The sequence below is a fragment of the Sarcophilus harrisii genome, chromosome X (genome assembly GCF_902635505.1).
Source record: "Sarcophilus harrisii chromosome X, mSarHar1.11, whole genome shotgun sequence".
Taxonomy (NCBI): Eukaryota; Metazoa; Chordata; class Mammalia; order Dasyuromorphia; family Dasyuridae; genus Sarcophilus; species Sarcophilus harrisii.
In genome coordinates this window covers 29,794,872-29,811,131 of record NC_045432.1, presented here as the reverse complement: position 1 = coordinate 29,811,131, position 16,260 = coordinate 29,794,872, and the positions used below count along the sequence as shown (strand labels likewise).

Here is a 16,260-nt window from a genome sequence, read left to right as displayed (position 1 = left end):
AGAACCCTCCAGCTCAACCCCATTTTACAATGAGGAAAAAGACTTACAGAGAGTGGAAGTGACTTGCCCAAGATGATGCAATGAGTGAAGTAGTAGAATTGGGAGTGAGTTTGGAAACAGATGATTCCAAAGATCAGGGACTTAGCAGGAAGACTAATCACCTCATTTTATCACTTGCCACTGTTGATTCTATTCCATTTGGGGTGCTTGAGAAAACAGATGCTATCTGCAAGGACTGCAAAAATCCTTGTCTCATGTGATGCATGAGAAGTCCAGAAAACAAAGAGAAATACCAGTTAAGCAAACATAGAAAAGCCCACATCCCTGAGAAATGGGTCTTGGCAAGCACTCTGTCTACCCTGGGGTCTCCTTTATTGGACCTCTCTTTAAGATAAAACTCTGAATCCTGGTCCTGATTATTCATGATGCCTGATAATAGTCCTAATTACTTTGCATAACTTGTTTAATAAATCATGCTTTGGTGCACTTAGAGAAGTGCGCAGGTAGCCTCCAGCCAAAGCCAGGGAGAGGCCAAAGGAGCAGCTGCTCCTAGATCAAGACTGGAGTGGAAGATTCAATACAACGGAGTTGTCACTAACACCGATGCGACAACAAGCCTGACTGCTAGCAGGCGGCCTGGCCTGTTCAGTTTGAAGGCTCCCCTATGTTGAAAGGATGTGATCGATATGAATTAGTTGTTGATCTGATCTTATGGGGAAGAAGTGATACTGACGCAGCCACCGGCATAGGGTAGGACTGATTGTTTAAGGGGAAATAGAATGAGCTTTGTGTAGCTACACAATTCACTTAGGCTGACTTCATGGAAAAAAAGGATCTCATAAGGCTAAGTGTGCATCTTAGCTAGTTTCAAACTGAGAGACTATCTCTAGCTACGGATGCTTAGAGCACTGGGCCTAGAGTCAGGAAGACTAGTTCAAATCTAGCCTTGCCCACTTCCTATCTGTGATCCCAAGGAAGTCACTTAACCTCTGCCTCAGTTTCCTCAACGATACAATGGGAAAAATAACTGCACCTACCTCCCGGGGTTGTTGCAAGGATCAAATGGGGAAATGTAAAGCATTTAGCATAGTGCTATTGAAGTCACTTTATAAATGTCCATTCCCTTTCCTCTTTGGACACAATTTTTGAATTTTTCTGCAGTTCGGTATTTGTACCCAGCAGACTAATTGGGAGAAGACAATCACCATTCATTTGAAAAATTAATATTTATACCTACATGGCTTGATTTGACATCACTTGTTACTTTCTCTGCATCTTTGATTCTTTCAAGATAATTCAAATTAGATGAGATTGATTGTTTCTTTCATGAGGTTAATGGACATTACACTGGGTAATAGGTTCATACCATTCGTCTATATATTGCACTGCCTTGACATGCCCATTTCTCGCCATCTGAACTCCTTTGTAAGTGATTGTATTAGATGGGGACAGTTGGGATCCTGACACTCAGTGACAGAGGAGCAGATGAGCTTCCATTAAGCTTTTCCAAACCCTGGGGATATAAATACAATGAAAGATAAGTATTCTCCCTCAGCCAATGATTCTATGCTAAGAACCTCCAGAGGGGGAAATAAGCAGGACTCCAGGCTTTGATGCACAAAACTTCATTAGTTCTGGAGATGAACAATAGGCTACTTGTGCAGGAGCTGAAAGAAACCACAGTGGGCTTCTTAGATTGGGTTGGTGGCCTTCCAAATTACCATAAATTCCAATAACTAATCCCAAAGTCATGGTGACCTATGTGCTACCAAATAGAGTTGTCTGGTGAAACAACCTTAAAAAAAATAGCCATCTAATTGTTTGTATGCTGCAGAATTTGCGAGGATTTAAGAGTTCTTTAGAGCAGATGACTTATAAAAGTAAAATATGTCTTTCAGTCTTATTTATGTCATTAACTCAGTTCGAGTATCATGAATTTTTTAAATGTCTATTGTATTCAAGGAAGTAAGGATGCAAAATTAAAAAGGAAAACTGAGGCATGTGTTCTCCTAGAGGAGGGAGGATGCAACACGTACATAAATAAGTATATGATGTGTGCGCAATAAATAGAAAGTCATTTCAGGGATAAATCGGGGAAAGCAGTCATAGCTAGGAGAATAAGGTAAAGCCTGAGAAGGCTTATGCTGCCCTGCACAAAAATGGGAAAGTTAATGATGGCAATAGGAAGTTGATGAGACCACAAGCTGAGAAGAGGACCCAGGACAAAGCCCTGGGGTCCACCAATATTAGAGGGTTGGACAAAATGAGAAAGAGAAGCCACAGAGGTATGAGGATAACCAGGAGAAAGCAATATTTCAAAAACCTAGGAAGGAGAGAATATCCAGAAGGAAGGGACAGTCAACAGTGAGTGTCAAAGCTTTTGGAGATGTCAAGAAGGATGAGGATTGAGAAGTCCATTGGATTGCCTACACTGGTAATTTAGGGAAAGGCAGTTTCAGTTGAGTGGTAGATTCTGTGATCAGATTAAAGAGTTGAAAACTGAATGAAAAGTGAGAAAGTAGAGACAACGATGTGAACAAGAGGAGACATAGAGGATGATAGCATGAAGGGATGAAATGGTCAAGTAAAAATTTCTTACCGATGGAATGGAGTGAAGAACAGATAAGGAGGGAGCCCTCAGTCTATTTATGGGGAACAGAGGAGTTAATGGATAAGGATTAATGAAATTAATTTGCTTTGTATATTAAGCCCACCCCATGGGTGAATTATCACAGATTCCAAAATAGAGTTAAATTAAGAGATTCCTCAATTTGTGAGACATTGATGCTCTGTTGAACCAAGCTATGTCATATTTCTACTCAGCTGAAGACTGGATTAAAAAATTCCAAGCTGAAATTCAGAACCTACCTTGGATACTACCTGTGTAACTTTGGGCTGCAGTTTCCTCCTCTAAAATAAGGGGCTTAGATTAGATGGCCACTTAGGTCTTTTCTATTTCTAAAGCTACAAATCCTTCCTTTCTACACTAAACCAACAGACCCAACAGTGGCCACAGTCCTTCTCTATCCTGCCTTCAGACAGCTGATCAATATCCATTTATTAAGCGTCAGTCCTACCTCTCAAGCACTGTGCTAAGCGCTGGGGATAAAAAAGAAAGGAAGAAAACATTCCTGGTCTCCAAGATTCAAATGAGGGAGACAACATGCAATCAACTTTGCATAAATAAGTTATAGATAGGATAAATTGATCATAATCAATAGAGGGAAGACCAGAGATAGGGAAAGGATTTTTGCTACAATTTAATGGAAGCTAGGGGGTGGACAAGAGGAGGAAGAGAAATTCCAGGCATGGGGAACAGCAGGAGAATAAGTATAGCATCTGGAGATACAATGCTGTTTGAACAATAACAAGACCATTGTCACTGAATTTCAGAGTATGTGGTCAATGGGGAAAGAGGAAGTTGAGTAAGGTATGAAAAGACCAGCAAGGTAGGGAAGGGGGGTTCAAATTAAGAAGAGTTTTGAAAACCAACAAGAAGATTTTATATTTGATTCTGAAGGTGATAGTCAGCCAGTTGCATTTATTTCATAGGGAGCGGGATGACATGGTCAGATCTGCATTTTAGAAAGATGACTTTGGCAGTTAAGTGGGGGATGGACTAGAGTGGGGAGAGACTGGTACAAGCAGACTATTGTAATAGTCTAGGTGCGAAGTGATAATGGTGGCGGCAGTGTCAGAAAAGGAGGCATATGTGAGAGATTGAATAAATACAAAAAATCAACAAGCCCTGGTGAGGGATTGGATGTTGAAGTTGAGAGGTGATGAGGACTCGAGAATCACACCAAGGTTTCAAGACTTGGTGACTGGGAACAGATCTAGCCATTCTGGAGAGCAATTTGGAACTATGCTCAACAAGTTATCAAATGGTGCATCCCCTTTGATCCAGCAGTGTTACTACTGGGTTTATATCCCCAAAAGATCTTAAAGGAGGGAAAGGTACCCACATGTGCAAAAATGTTTGTGGCAGCCCTGTTTGTAGTAGCTAGAAACTAGAAACTGAGCAGATGCCCATCAGTTGGAGAAAGACTGAATAAGTTGTGGTATATGAATGTTCTGGGATATTATTGTTCTATAAGAAATGACCAGCAGGAGGATTTCAGAAAGGCCTGGAGATACTTACATGAACTGAGTGAAATGAGCAGGACCATGAGATCATTGTACATGGCAAAAGCAATATTATATGATGATCAATTCCGATGGACGTGGCTCTTTTCAACAATGAGATGATTCAGGCCAGTTCCAATGATCTTGTGATGAACAGAGCCATCTACACCCAAAGAGAGGACTGTGGGAACTGAGTGTGGATCAAAACATGGCATTTTCCCTCTTTTTGTTGTGGTTTGCTTGCATTTTCTGTTCTTACTCATGTTTTTCCATTTTGATCTGATTTTTCTTGTACAAGATCATTCTATAAATATGTATGCATATATTGGATTTAACATGTTTTAACATGTTTAACATATATTGGATTACTTGCCATCTAGGGGAGGGGGGGGGGCAGAAGGAGGGGAAAATTTGGAACACAAGGTGCTAGGATCAATGGTGAAAAATTATTCATGCAGATGTTTTGAAAATAAAAAGCTTTAATAAAAAGTCAAAAAAAAAAAGACTTGGTGACTGGGAGAGTAATAGTATCCTCAACAATAATAGCAAAGTCAGGGAGAGTAGAAGTTTGGAGGGGAATGAAGATAATAAGTTCAGTTTAGGACAGATTGAATTTGCTGCAAGACATCTATTTCAAGATGTCCAGTAGGCAGTTGGGAATGTGAGAATAGAAGGTAGGGACAGATAAATAGATTTGAGAATCCAGCATGGAGATGATAATTGAATCCATGGGAAGTAATGAGATAACCAAGTGAAACAGTGTAGAGGGGAAAATAAGAGGCCCCAAGACAGAGAGCCCTTTAGGACACTTAGAGTTAGTGATCATGACCTCGATGAAGATCCAGCAAAGGAAACCAAGAACCAGGAGAGAACAATGTCACAAAACCTTGAGAGGAAAAAAGTATCAAAGAAACAGGATGCTCTACAGTATTACAAACTATGGAGAGGTTGAGAAAGATGAGGATTAAGGAAATGTCATTAGGTTGAATAATTAAGAGATTTCCTTCATCTGCATATTGAGCCCCACCCACCTAGATGCAAAGAGAAATGAATTCCAAATTCAGAAAGGTCCAGGATTTCTAAGTGCTGAATTGCTCCTGAAGGCAGCCCAAAGAGCAATTGTGGGACTCATTTCTTTGTGTAAACCTGAAGGTAACAAGGAAGGAAAAGCAATTATTGCTTGCCTAAGAAAAAGATTTAATTGGTTGCTTCTAATTACATGAGTTGAATACCGACCTGTTGTGATATTCCTAATAATTTTAATTAGTAATAATATTTGATTTAACAGTATCTAAACCTGTGAGTTGATTAGATTTGGCACTAGATTTGAAATCAGAGGATATAACTTATGTTACCTTTAACAAGTCCCTTTCTTTCTCTTGGCCTCAGTTTCCCCATCTTTAAAACAAACAGTTGGAACTAGATGATTCCCATCTCATCCTATTTTCTCCCTAATTTTGCTCCTTTTCCTCAATCAGGGTCCAGGTCAGAAAGGATCAGGAAAGATATAGAGTCTTTATCCCCCACTGTATCTAGCTATCTAAAGTCACCTGTCTTTGACTTTTGGGTTGGTACACAGTGCTAACGAGGCATGAATGGAGGTTCCATTTCAATAGGGACCAATTAGTTTTTCTTTCCTCACCCAGCATGGTCACTAATCATGACCAGCTGTCTCACCAGTAGTGCCCTGGATTACAAAAGTGCCAGAGAGTGATGGAGAGTCTGGAGACTATCTATATCCTCCCATGAAACACCATGCCACCAAGGAATAATAGAGATTTGCCCAAAATTATCCCACCAGTAAACAGTAGAGCCAGGAGCAGAAATCGCATCTGTGGGTAGACAATGTAGGGAGGAGTAGCCTGGAACAATAATGCTGTTGACTTTGTGTGCCCAGTTCCCCTCCTGGATTGGTTGGTCATTGGGAATTTCAAAGCCAGATTCCCAGAGAGGTGATTAAAAAAGACCAATGGACTAATGACAAATCAATGCAGCCTCTTTTGAAGATAAGAAACCAGTGTTACCAAATATGAGCAACCTTAGACCTATTCCAGAAGAATTCCAAGGGCTTCTTGGCCAAGCTTTCCGGACACATAGCTAGACAAACAGAAAATGTGTCTGCCTGAAGCATGTGGGCCATTCCACAGTTTTAGAAATGTGACTCCCTCTCCTCACATTCCTCAGAGGGGGAGGAGACAAGGGGTCTCAGCCAGTCAAAGCAAGCTAACTTTTGACAAGCAATTTCCAAGGCACGTGGAAAAATTCCCAACCCAACCTGAGACGAGTAGCCTGATTTTGGTTTTTGAGAAATATCCTTGGCCATAAGGAAAACATCTCTGCCTCAAAAGATAACTGCATTTTCATTAGCCCTGCCCTTCCCACAGTACTCACATGCTGTTGCCTAATGCTCCCAGCCGCTTTTAATGCTAGACACTTGGTAGATGCGATTTATGTGAGCTACTCACCAGGGAAACAGGGATTAAATCGGCCAGCTCATTTAAGGCAAAAAGAATGAGTTTTGATTGAGTTGAATGTGACCATTTAGGCATTTGCATTTAAGGATTTGGAAACGTGTTTCTTCTGTCACCCTAGGAAGTGTTTTTGTAATGCTGGACTGGAATAGATAACAAGTATCAGAAACCACATATGTGATATAGGAGCCCATTGGACATCTGGAAAGGGACTGCCTTAAATGTGCCTAAAATTGTGAAGCAAATGACTGATCATCTAAAAATTAATAGTATAGTAGTTATGGCTTCATGAGGCATTTGAGGAGACACATTTATTCTTCCAGGTCAGGAAGGTATCACTGACATCCCTGGAAGTATAACTGACCAGACAAAGCTCTCACGCTCTGAAAGGGTTAATGGACAAAGCACAACACCCCACCCTGTTATTTGGAATTGTGGGATATTCATCTGTTACTTGAGTATTTCAAAACATTCTCTATATCCATATTACAACTTCTTATCAACAACTTCAGTCAGAATGAACCTTCTCAGTCATTTAGCCCATTTTCTAGCCAGTCTTATTTATCCAGGTTTTTCTCAGGAAAATCAGCTTCCACTTTTATTCTCCTAACAAGATCATGCTGCCTCTGGTGGCTGGCTCTTATCACCTAATTGCCAAAAGGAGTCTAGCCAAATTACTTGACTTGATCGGGACTAGACAAGGCAATAGGCAAATAAGCAAGATGTATCTCAAGCCTGGGAGAGTATTGAAGGATGAGGGCTGCTCAGATACAATCCAGAGTCACTCCCTGGGTTGGCACATTGAGCCTTCTCCAGGAAGTAAGCTACCCAGCCCATTGAAATAAGCATCAGGCCCTGGGAGAGGGGATAGTGACCCTTTGGAGGAACCAAACTTCCCTTCAAGATGCTTCAGTTCTTCAAGAAGACTAGGTAATCCAGGGTGGATGTGAGTCATCTCTTAGAGATTCAGCATGATTCTTCTCAACCCACCTATCCCCCATACACCCAAATACATGCACAGAAGTTTGTCATCCAGCTGCTATAAACCATATATGAGTTTGTGCATGGGTAGAAAAATAGCCTCCCTGACAACCACAGATGCAGAGCCATTCTGAGAGAAAATGGCTAGATCAAAGCAGCGGCAAGTTTGATTGGAGTCCTTACTACAGTGGGGGAGATTGGGAGGTAGATGGCACTCGGAGTTGGGTGGTGTTGATCAGGAGAGCTGCTAGAATGGAACTGGGAACATTCTATTGACAGGCTATGTGGCCTTATGTAACATTCTTTCCCCTCTCTGAGTCTGTTTGCTCATTTGTAGAGTGAGAGCGGCTTGATGGTATAGTGGATACGGTGCCGAGCCTGGGTCAAGAAAGCCTGAGTTCAAATCCAGCCTTAGATACTTGCTAGCTGGGTGACGCTAGGCAAGTCACTTCACCCTGTTTGCCTCAGTTTCCTCATCTGTAAAATGAACTAGAGAACAAGCCACTCCAGTATCTCTGCCAAGAAAACCCCAAACAATGGAACAACAAGAACAAAAAGTGAGGGGAAGCCTCCTAACACTATCTGCTTCACCAAGGCTGTTATAAAGAAAGTGCTTTATGAATGTCACAGTGCTAAAGAAATGGGGACTTACTTTATACAGAAGGAGTCTTAACATTGGATCTAATATATCTAATGGCAGAGAAGGTGACCATCCTTAGACTTTTTTTTTTACTGCCCCTCTCCAGCCTACAAGCCTCTGCCTTCATGCTGCTTCTTGGCTACCGGGAGACTCCTACTACAGTGCCCCCAGAACTGGCTTCTCTCGGCAATATCCAATAGCCTCGCCCCAACTCCTTCCCCGTCCCTGATCAAAATTACTTGGCTCTGTTCCCTGATTTTTCAGGGGCTTATCTTCCAATGGGGTATAGTAGAAAGACAAATTTCAGCTCTTCTTTTTACTACTTGTGTGACCATGGGCTTCTTTGGTCTCAGTTTCCCCAAGTTTTAAAACAAGGAGGTCAGATGAGATGGACATTAAGGATCCTTCCATCTTTAAGGCCACGATCTTATAATCATAAACTGTGAAGGAGGGAATTCTTGTCCAAGCACACATTGGTGTGCAATAGGTGACTTCCTAGGGCCCTCCCAGCTCTCAGGTAATGCAAAGTCAGACTCTCTTGACTACATGTGGTAGAAATAGAGTGGAGAAAATGTCCCCAGGCATGCTAGCAGCAGAAGGCAGGAGAGAATGAATCCTATTTCCTCACCCTCAGTCCACGGCTCAGAATGCTCAGACTTAGCCAAAGCTGTCAGTTGTGGAAAACTGTTAGTGGGCCTGTTCCCGTGGACAAAAGAACCAAAGCTGGGCCCTCTGCTGCTAAGCTTCCAGCTTCTCCAGTCCTTGCTTTTAATGAGCTACCCTTCAAAGAGTGCTTAGGCCCAAGTAATCAACAAAAGCAAATGGATGTAACTTCCCTAGCTTAGAGCCTAATTTTCCTCACCAAAGATTTTAATCAGAAGACAATGTTGTAAATTACATCTTATTTCAGCAATTTAATTTTCAGCCTATTTGGGGGGTTTATTTGCACCCAAGTTCTATGCTTGAGATTAATGCTCTTGCCTGAAGTGTCAAATGATTATTGGAAATTTGACAAAGAAGACAAAAGACAAATAAGCAGAGAGAAGACAGGAACCAAGCCATGATTGCAGGCTGGAGGTAATCTGTACGTGCAATGAGAAGAGCAACTCTAGAATGAACGAGACCTTAGGAAGCAGCTTGTTCAGTACACCGGTCCCCGATTCCATAAAATATGTACTGCCTCACGGGACTTTCCTCCAGTCTCCTGTGTTGTAGAGCAGGCCTCCAAATGACTACAGGACTCAGCTTTGAATTGTAAAGACAGCGAAGATGCAATTCTCCTGAGCCTGTTGCTCTACCATAGGGATTGTCAGAGTTTCATCAGGTCATGTCCATCTAAATCCAGATGGTCTTCCTTTGGCCAGTATTAAACGGGTGGAGTTCCCATTTGAGCAAAGGGGTTCAACACAAAAATCACTCTAGCTCTCAAAACCAGTGTAGGAGGAGATCTATGAATGGAAAGAAAACATATAGTCCCCATGGTGGATGTGCACACTTCTTGGATTAAGCATATCGGGAACTCATCAAGAAAATTCACAGCTTAATATTCACTAGCAACATCCATTCTTTAATAGACAGTGGATGGTGAATTCGTGGACACACAGGGCCAGGTTTCTGGTTATATAGATCAAAACATCTACTTATGTTGTCTAATCTGAAGGATCTTGGAAGATCATCTTCCCAGGCACATGCTGCCTTCAAGTTTCAGTATCGTTCCATTGTTCCTTAGGGGTCTAAGGGATGCTTTCCTTGTGTGAACTTACATTTGCCTGAATAACCTACAGAGAAGATAGGACCCTGGTGAGAAAAAAAAGAGATAGCAAGCTTTTAGGTAGGGAAGAAAATAACAGTCCATGAGATGGCAGGCAAACTTCATCTAGAGAGAGAGAGGTGCCATAAGCAACAGAGCCCTGAACTCTGGAGTCAAGAAAAAAAGGACTCAGACACTCGTTAGATATGTGACCCTGGGCCTGTCGGTGTCCTCGTTCAACGTCAGTTTTGTTGCCTATTTTTTCAAAAGAGGGAGGGGTGGATATAAAAGCCCCCACCTCAGAGAGTCAGTATGAGCATCAAACAAGTTGTTGAGTGTTTTGAAAACCTTTAATTACTGTATGTGCTAGCTATTATTATCCTAGCACTTTCTAAGAAGATATAACAAAAATAATTGAGGGAGAAAACCTGGGGAAGCAGAGTCTTCCTTAGAAAATGGAAAATTTGCTTGGTAAGTAGATTTATCAGCCCTATCTGAGATGCGGTGTCAATCAAGAGTGTTACAAATCAAAATAGGACTTTAATGCCTTTGCTTAACTTAGGAAACATATATGGACTCCGGACAACTGTTGTTGATGAAAAATTAGAAGAAGGGTCCTAGGTCAAAGAGTACTATGAGTACTTCTCGTGAGAAACAGAAGATGTTGAGTGTGTCAATAATGAGGGAAAATGCAGCCAGATCTGAGGAAATTTAGAACATTTCAAGCTAATATTTTACAAAGGCAGTTCAATACTGATAAATGTAAAATAATAAGTTTTATGAGGCTTTATCACATACTGTAAGTCAGTGGAGCTCCTAAAATATAAAGAATAAAGTTGAGTTGAAAGACCGGTCCTGCATGCATTATTGATGAATGATGAGGGAACCGAATGAGAAGAGCAGGTAGACAGTGTCTTGAATAATGATGACTTTGATGAGGCGTTGTCACCCAAATCTGTGCAATTCATAAAATAGAAGGAATATTAAAGAGCAGGAGAGTCAAAAGGCAGGCCTCCCGTGAAAGGGAAAGAGAAAGAGCCAAGAGACACACAACAGAAGAGTCCAGAACGCTGATGACTGGGATGAGCTTGTCTGCCTCACAAAATGAAGCTGTGTTCCTTTTGCAAACTACAAGAAAATGCTTTCAACTAATGTTCCTGAAATAAAAGCCCAGAGGATTGAGTTTGGTGCAAAAGGACCATGTCAGGATGACTGTGCAAAAATGTCATAGAGTGGAGAATCTAAACAGTCTTACTGAAAGAAAAGGAAAAACACTCTGCTCTCCCTTTCCTGCTCCCTTAAAGTACAGTCTCCTTGTCAATTAGAGATGCCTTGGCACGTTGGGAGCTCACTGAGGAACACTGGAGTCTCTGGAAAGGAGTTTCAGATCCTTTGACTTCGCTAACCCAGCAGCTTCCCAGCCCCACTGGCTAGTGTGTTATAAAACCCCTGGGCTGTACAATAGCTTTTTATCAGCACATTCTGTTTTCTTTTTACCAAGTTCATCATAATGCTCCTTTTAAAAGGCTCTCTGAAACCAGTGTTCAGGGAAAGAACCTGTTAAAGTCTCTAGATCAAGGTCTTTTCTATTACTTGTAAACAAAAGGGAAGGGTCAGATCATCAATATGGAAGGAGTTCTCACAGCCATGTGTACACAAACACACGCACATGCACGCGCACACATTTCTAGTCTTATAGTTGGTTGAGAACACAAAAAATAAAGTGCAAGTAGTACAAAGGTGAAATATAAATGACTTGATCCTATCAAGATGGTAATTCTAGGGAGTACAAAGTCCAGAGAATGGGGAAGGTGTAGTCAATGGGACACTGTTGAGGACTGAGTTGAGACTGGCTTGTTTTCAAAAAAGTACTGCCAGTTGAACCACTGCTGTCCATTGTCCTGCCCAGAGACAAAATTGTCACACACAAAACCTCATTTCCCACAGAGTCTCTTCATTTTAGCAATCCATAATCTATCCATAGGCCTTTGCATTGATAGCAAGCTCTCTAGAAGCACAATCCAATCAGGCCTAAAGTGCTGATTCCACCAAGTTTTTCCTGCCCCCCTCCCTCGGTTTCTGGCACCTCCCCTTCCTTAGTTAGCACATCTTGATTTTGTATCCACCTGTATACATACGTGTTGTTCCCCTGTTAGAGGGCAGCAACTGTTTGGCTTCTGTCTTTATATCTATTCCCAGCACTCATCAGTGCCTGGAACATAGTGCCTGCTTAATAAAATCTTCTTTGGCTGATTGATGGAACCTTGTTAGGTATAATAGAGTGATATTAGAATAACCTGGTGCCATAGAGGAAGCGATTGATGAAATATTATAGAGGGAAATGAAAGGAAGAAGCAGATGATAAGTGTCACAGACCTGATGATACTAACTTAACGAAGGGAGAGGAGAGAAACACGGCAGTGCTGTATAATGATGCTAGCTTACCTCTCTGTACCATTTGCAAGTCCATAGCTTATTGGTGTTTTTTGAAAACAGATGCTAATAAATTCAGGGCAGAGCTTGTTTTCCCAACTCCAGGGAGCTGACCGATTTCTTTGCTTTTCCTGGGATATGGTTATGTGGAAGCTTTTGACTACTGAGCACTTTTGTTAATTTCAGCCATCTGATTCTGTGGCTGCTTCAGGTAAAGCCCTGTGCTAGCCACTAAATGGGGCTATTAGTATGCATAAGACATGGTTCTTGCGCTCACGGAGCTCAGGGTCTGGTAGTATAGGGAGGAAAGGCAGGATCATTAAACAGTATACTACAAAGAGTGCCAAAGTATGTAGAGACTTAAAGAAAGCACGGGGAGACTTCACAGGAAACAAATCTCTTCTGGCTGGGAAAAATTAAGGTAGACTACATGGAGAAGGGGCCATTTGTGGAAGTGCAGATTTTCAACTTGCAGAGAGAGAGAGAGAAAGAGAGGGCCTTTAGGGAATCTCTAGCATGAGTGAAGTCAAGAACGTGTGTGAAGGGAAACAGAATCAGAGAAGTCTAGAAAGGTAGAAAGCAAACAGATTATGAAAGGTCCCAAATGCCAAGATAAAGAGTTTTTATTTTGTAGTAGGCTTTTCAGTTCTTTTTCAGTCATGTCGGATCCTCTGTGACCCCATTTGGGGTTTTCTTGGTAGAGACACTGGAGTGATCATCCATTTCCTTCTCTAGCACATTTTACAGATGAGGAAACCAAGGCAAATAGCATTAAGTAATTTGCCCAGAATCACATAGCTAATAAGTGTCTGAGACCAGATTTTATCTCTGAAAGATGAATCTTCCTGGCTCTAGGCCCAGTGCTCTAGCCACTTAGACATTAAAGGACTTTGAGCAAGAGGGCATGGATTAGAAAGTTTTCTGTTAGGAAGATTAATCTGATAGAATCCATAGGAAGGGGAAAATATTGAAGAAAGGGATGTCCTAATGAGTTTTGACCCTTACGAGCTTAAGTCAACCATGTATTTAACTTTGGAGACCCTGCCTTTTCTTTTTGCTTCTGTTGCTTTCTATAAAAATATTTATTTAAAACCACAGGATGAAATAGTAGTCTACTACATTTCCTATCAATTGTTCATGGAAAAGAAAATGTGACAGCAGCAGATATCCCCATGTCCCAAAAGGATGTCTCATTGGTATATCTAGTACCATGCTGGGTATGATCACCCCAAAGCTATCACCCCAGAACTATAACTATGCACACTTTTGCTCTCTTTGTAATATACTGTTTAGTGGTCCTGTTTTATATACACCTATACAAATATGAAGACTTAGATTGTAGAATTGATCCAGATTTTCACTAATATTTGGACACACATTCATTCATATTGGGCTTTTGTCTTGTTGCAGACGTGCCTGTGTGATTCGAGGTCAGGTTGTGGCTGTGGATGGAACACCTCTAGTTGGGGTGAACGTCAGCTTCTTAGGCCACAGCGATTATGGATATACTATCAGCCGACAAGATGGAAGGTAAGACAATGGTTTTTGTCCTCGTTGTTCCTGATTCCTTGGGCCCTAATACCGCCTTTTTTCCACGGTTAAGACCAAAGCTCTGAAGCAAGGCATCATTAGAGGCAATGGGCTCATCCAGTCCTGCTTGTTGCTCTGTACCTTGGGCATCCTCCCAAGCGTCTGGGAAGGTTAACTCCTGTGCCTGAGGTCCTATGCCTCAAGCCAAGGTTGTGGTGAAGCTCTAAGAATGTATATAGATATGTAATTAATTAATTATATATCTATATAGAAACATAATTAATTACATTAATCACATACATTAATTATATATTTCTATATGATATTAACTTATTAAATGTTAGGAGTTTTCTGTAAAAAAAAAAAAAAAAAAAAAAAAAAACTAGCTTGAGCCCCAAGTAGATGGAGCAAAGGTCATGTTCATTTTCTACCCTATTTTCCCTTCTTCATTCCCTCTGTGTCAAGGTTCCCAGCCAAAATCCTCTGTCAACCTTAGGATGATGTTGTTGGAATCTTTACAAAGTGTTAAGACATTGGAGTTGATAGAGACAATAGTTATCTGGTTTGTCATGGTTCAATATGATTGATTTGATCTTAGAAGAAGATATTTTGGGCCAGAACTTGAAACAAGGTACTAAGTGGAACTGATAGAACAATGCTTGTGTTCACACCTTTAGAGAGCTCATAAGTATCAAAGTACTCAATGGAGTTGACACGTTTGGGAGAATGCAGGGCTTAGTATGGCTTAGTCCGAATTCATACCTCCCTTGAAGTTCTTAGGACCAGAGAGCACTCTGGGAGATAACCCATAATCCCTGCCTCGAGAAGGAGGAGTTAACCTTTGGGAGATGACATATATGGAGGAAGCTCTTAGAGCTAAAAGGGGAATTTCTCCAGAACATTAACGGGGTCAGAGACAGAGCACTCTGGAAGAAAGCCTACAGACCCTATCTTTGAGGCAAGAGAGATTCATTGCATCTTCCAACTTGGTGCTGGATGGAGGCTGAAGAAAGCAGAGGCAGAAGCCAAGGACAAAGCTGCAAGATCTCTTGGAGCCAGGCAGAGAGTTAGGCCTCAACTAACCAGGCTATTTTGGAAGGAGAAATAAACGTTTGCATTTTTACCAGCTGGCTGCGATTTTGGAATAATTATTGACTTTAACTGAAACTAAGGCTGCCTACAGAAATCCACCACATGATGTGTTATAAGCAAATTAAGAATCCTATATTCTTCTCCCCGTTACCTTCTATACATTTGTCTGCATCCAGTGCAAATGGAAAGTGTAGCCCATGACAGTAGTTTGACTCTTTCTACATAGCAATTGGCAAACGTTTCAAAAGTAAAAATAAAAAATAGTTCACTTAAAGATTTTGTGGTTGTTCAAGTGCCCAAAATATTTCTGCCAAAAATAAAAGATTGTGCCGTCTGAAAATAGCTAAAACAACTTAATCAGTTTGATTTGTTTTTTTCCAATCTTTGTCTCATGATTTTATAGTCACTGCCTAGATTGATGCTGTCCAAGAATGACCAAAATCACCCCTAATCTCCAAGGAGATCCCAAAGTCCTTAAAAGCCAGAACAGAGAAGTCACTTACTATAATGTTTTCAGCATATGGAAGAGTCCAAAGTTGTAGACATTTTATTGGCATTTAGATATACATAATCCCCAATAAAACCTTGGTCTAAAACGTTTGAGTCAATGGCCCCATGTAGAGACAGTCTCAGAGCCCTTGCTCACAACCCTGGGAGCCAGATCCCCAAAGCAGGATGGCTGGGTGGTCCCCTCACAAATCTCTATTCCCCCATCCAGCACTTGGAATGCTCACCAAACTGAACCTGACCTAACTCAGAATTTTCTAGCTCAAAAAAAAAAAAAAAAAAAAGACTCCAAGGAAACATCATTAACATAACCATCAACAGCATCTATTCCAGAGTGATTAAGCCCCTCCTGTGTTCAATGAGAGGTATTGGGGTGGAAAGTTTAGATAAGATATGGCCCCCTGCCTTCTTGGACTTCTTTCTAGCCGTGGGGACAAAAACTCCATTGAAGGTTTTATACAACACTGCATGATAAGTGAATTAGAGTCACAGAACAAAACTCCATAGAAGGATCAAGCAGCATAAAACCCGAGAGATCCTAAGGCAAGAAAGCAAACTTCTATCATGTATACTTGGTGGAGATGTGGTGGGGTGGGACTCATGGCTGGCCTGTGGCTCTGGAAGGTTGAGTTCTATGGAAAAGAGGCAACATACAAAAAAGTTGGAGTGGATGTTTTGAGAATGTTCAGTATGTAAAATATTAAACAAAGAGCACTGTAAGTAGAGGGCAA

General features: G+C 41.2%; 1 protein-coding gene across 4 annotated transcripts in view; it reads left to right on the top strand.

The window, feature by feature from the left end:
• Nucleotides 1-16,260, top strand: part of TENM1 (teneurin transmembrane protein 1) — a 784,948-nt gene that overhangs the window by 648,810 nt on the left and 119,878 nt on the right. For all 4 annotated transcript variants that reach the window (XM_031945150.1, XM_031945147.1, XM_031945148.1 and 1 more), the window contains one exon: nt 13,811-13,930. In XM_031945150.1, coding sequence (XP_031801010.1) covers nt 13,811-13,930 — 120 coding nt within the window. The remainder of the gene's footprint in view (nt 1-13,810; nt 13,931-16,260) is intronic.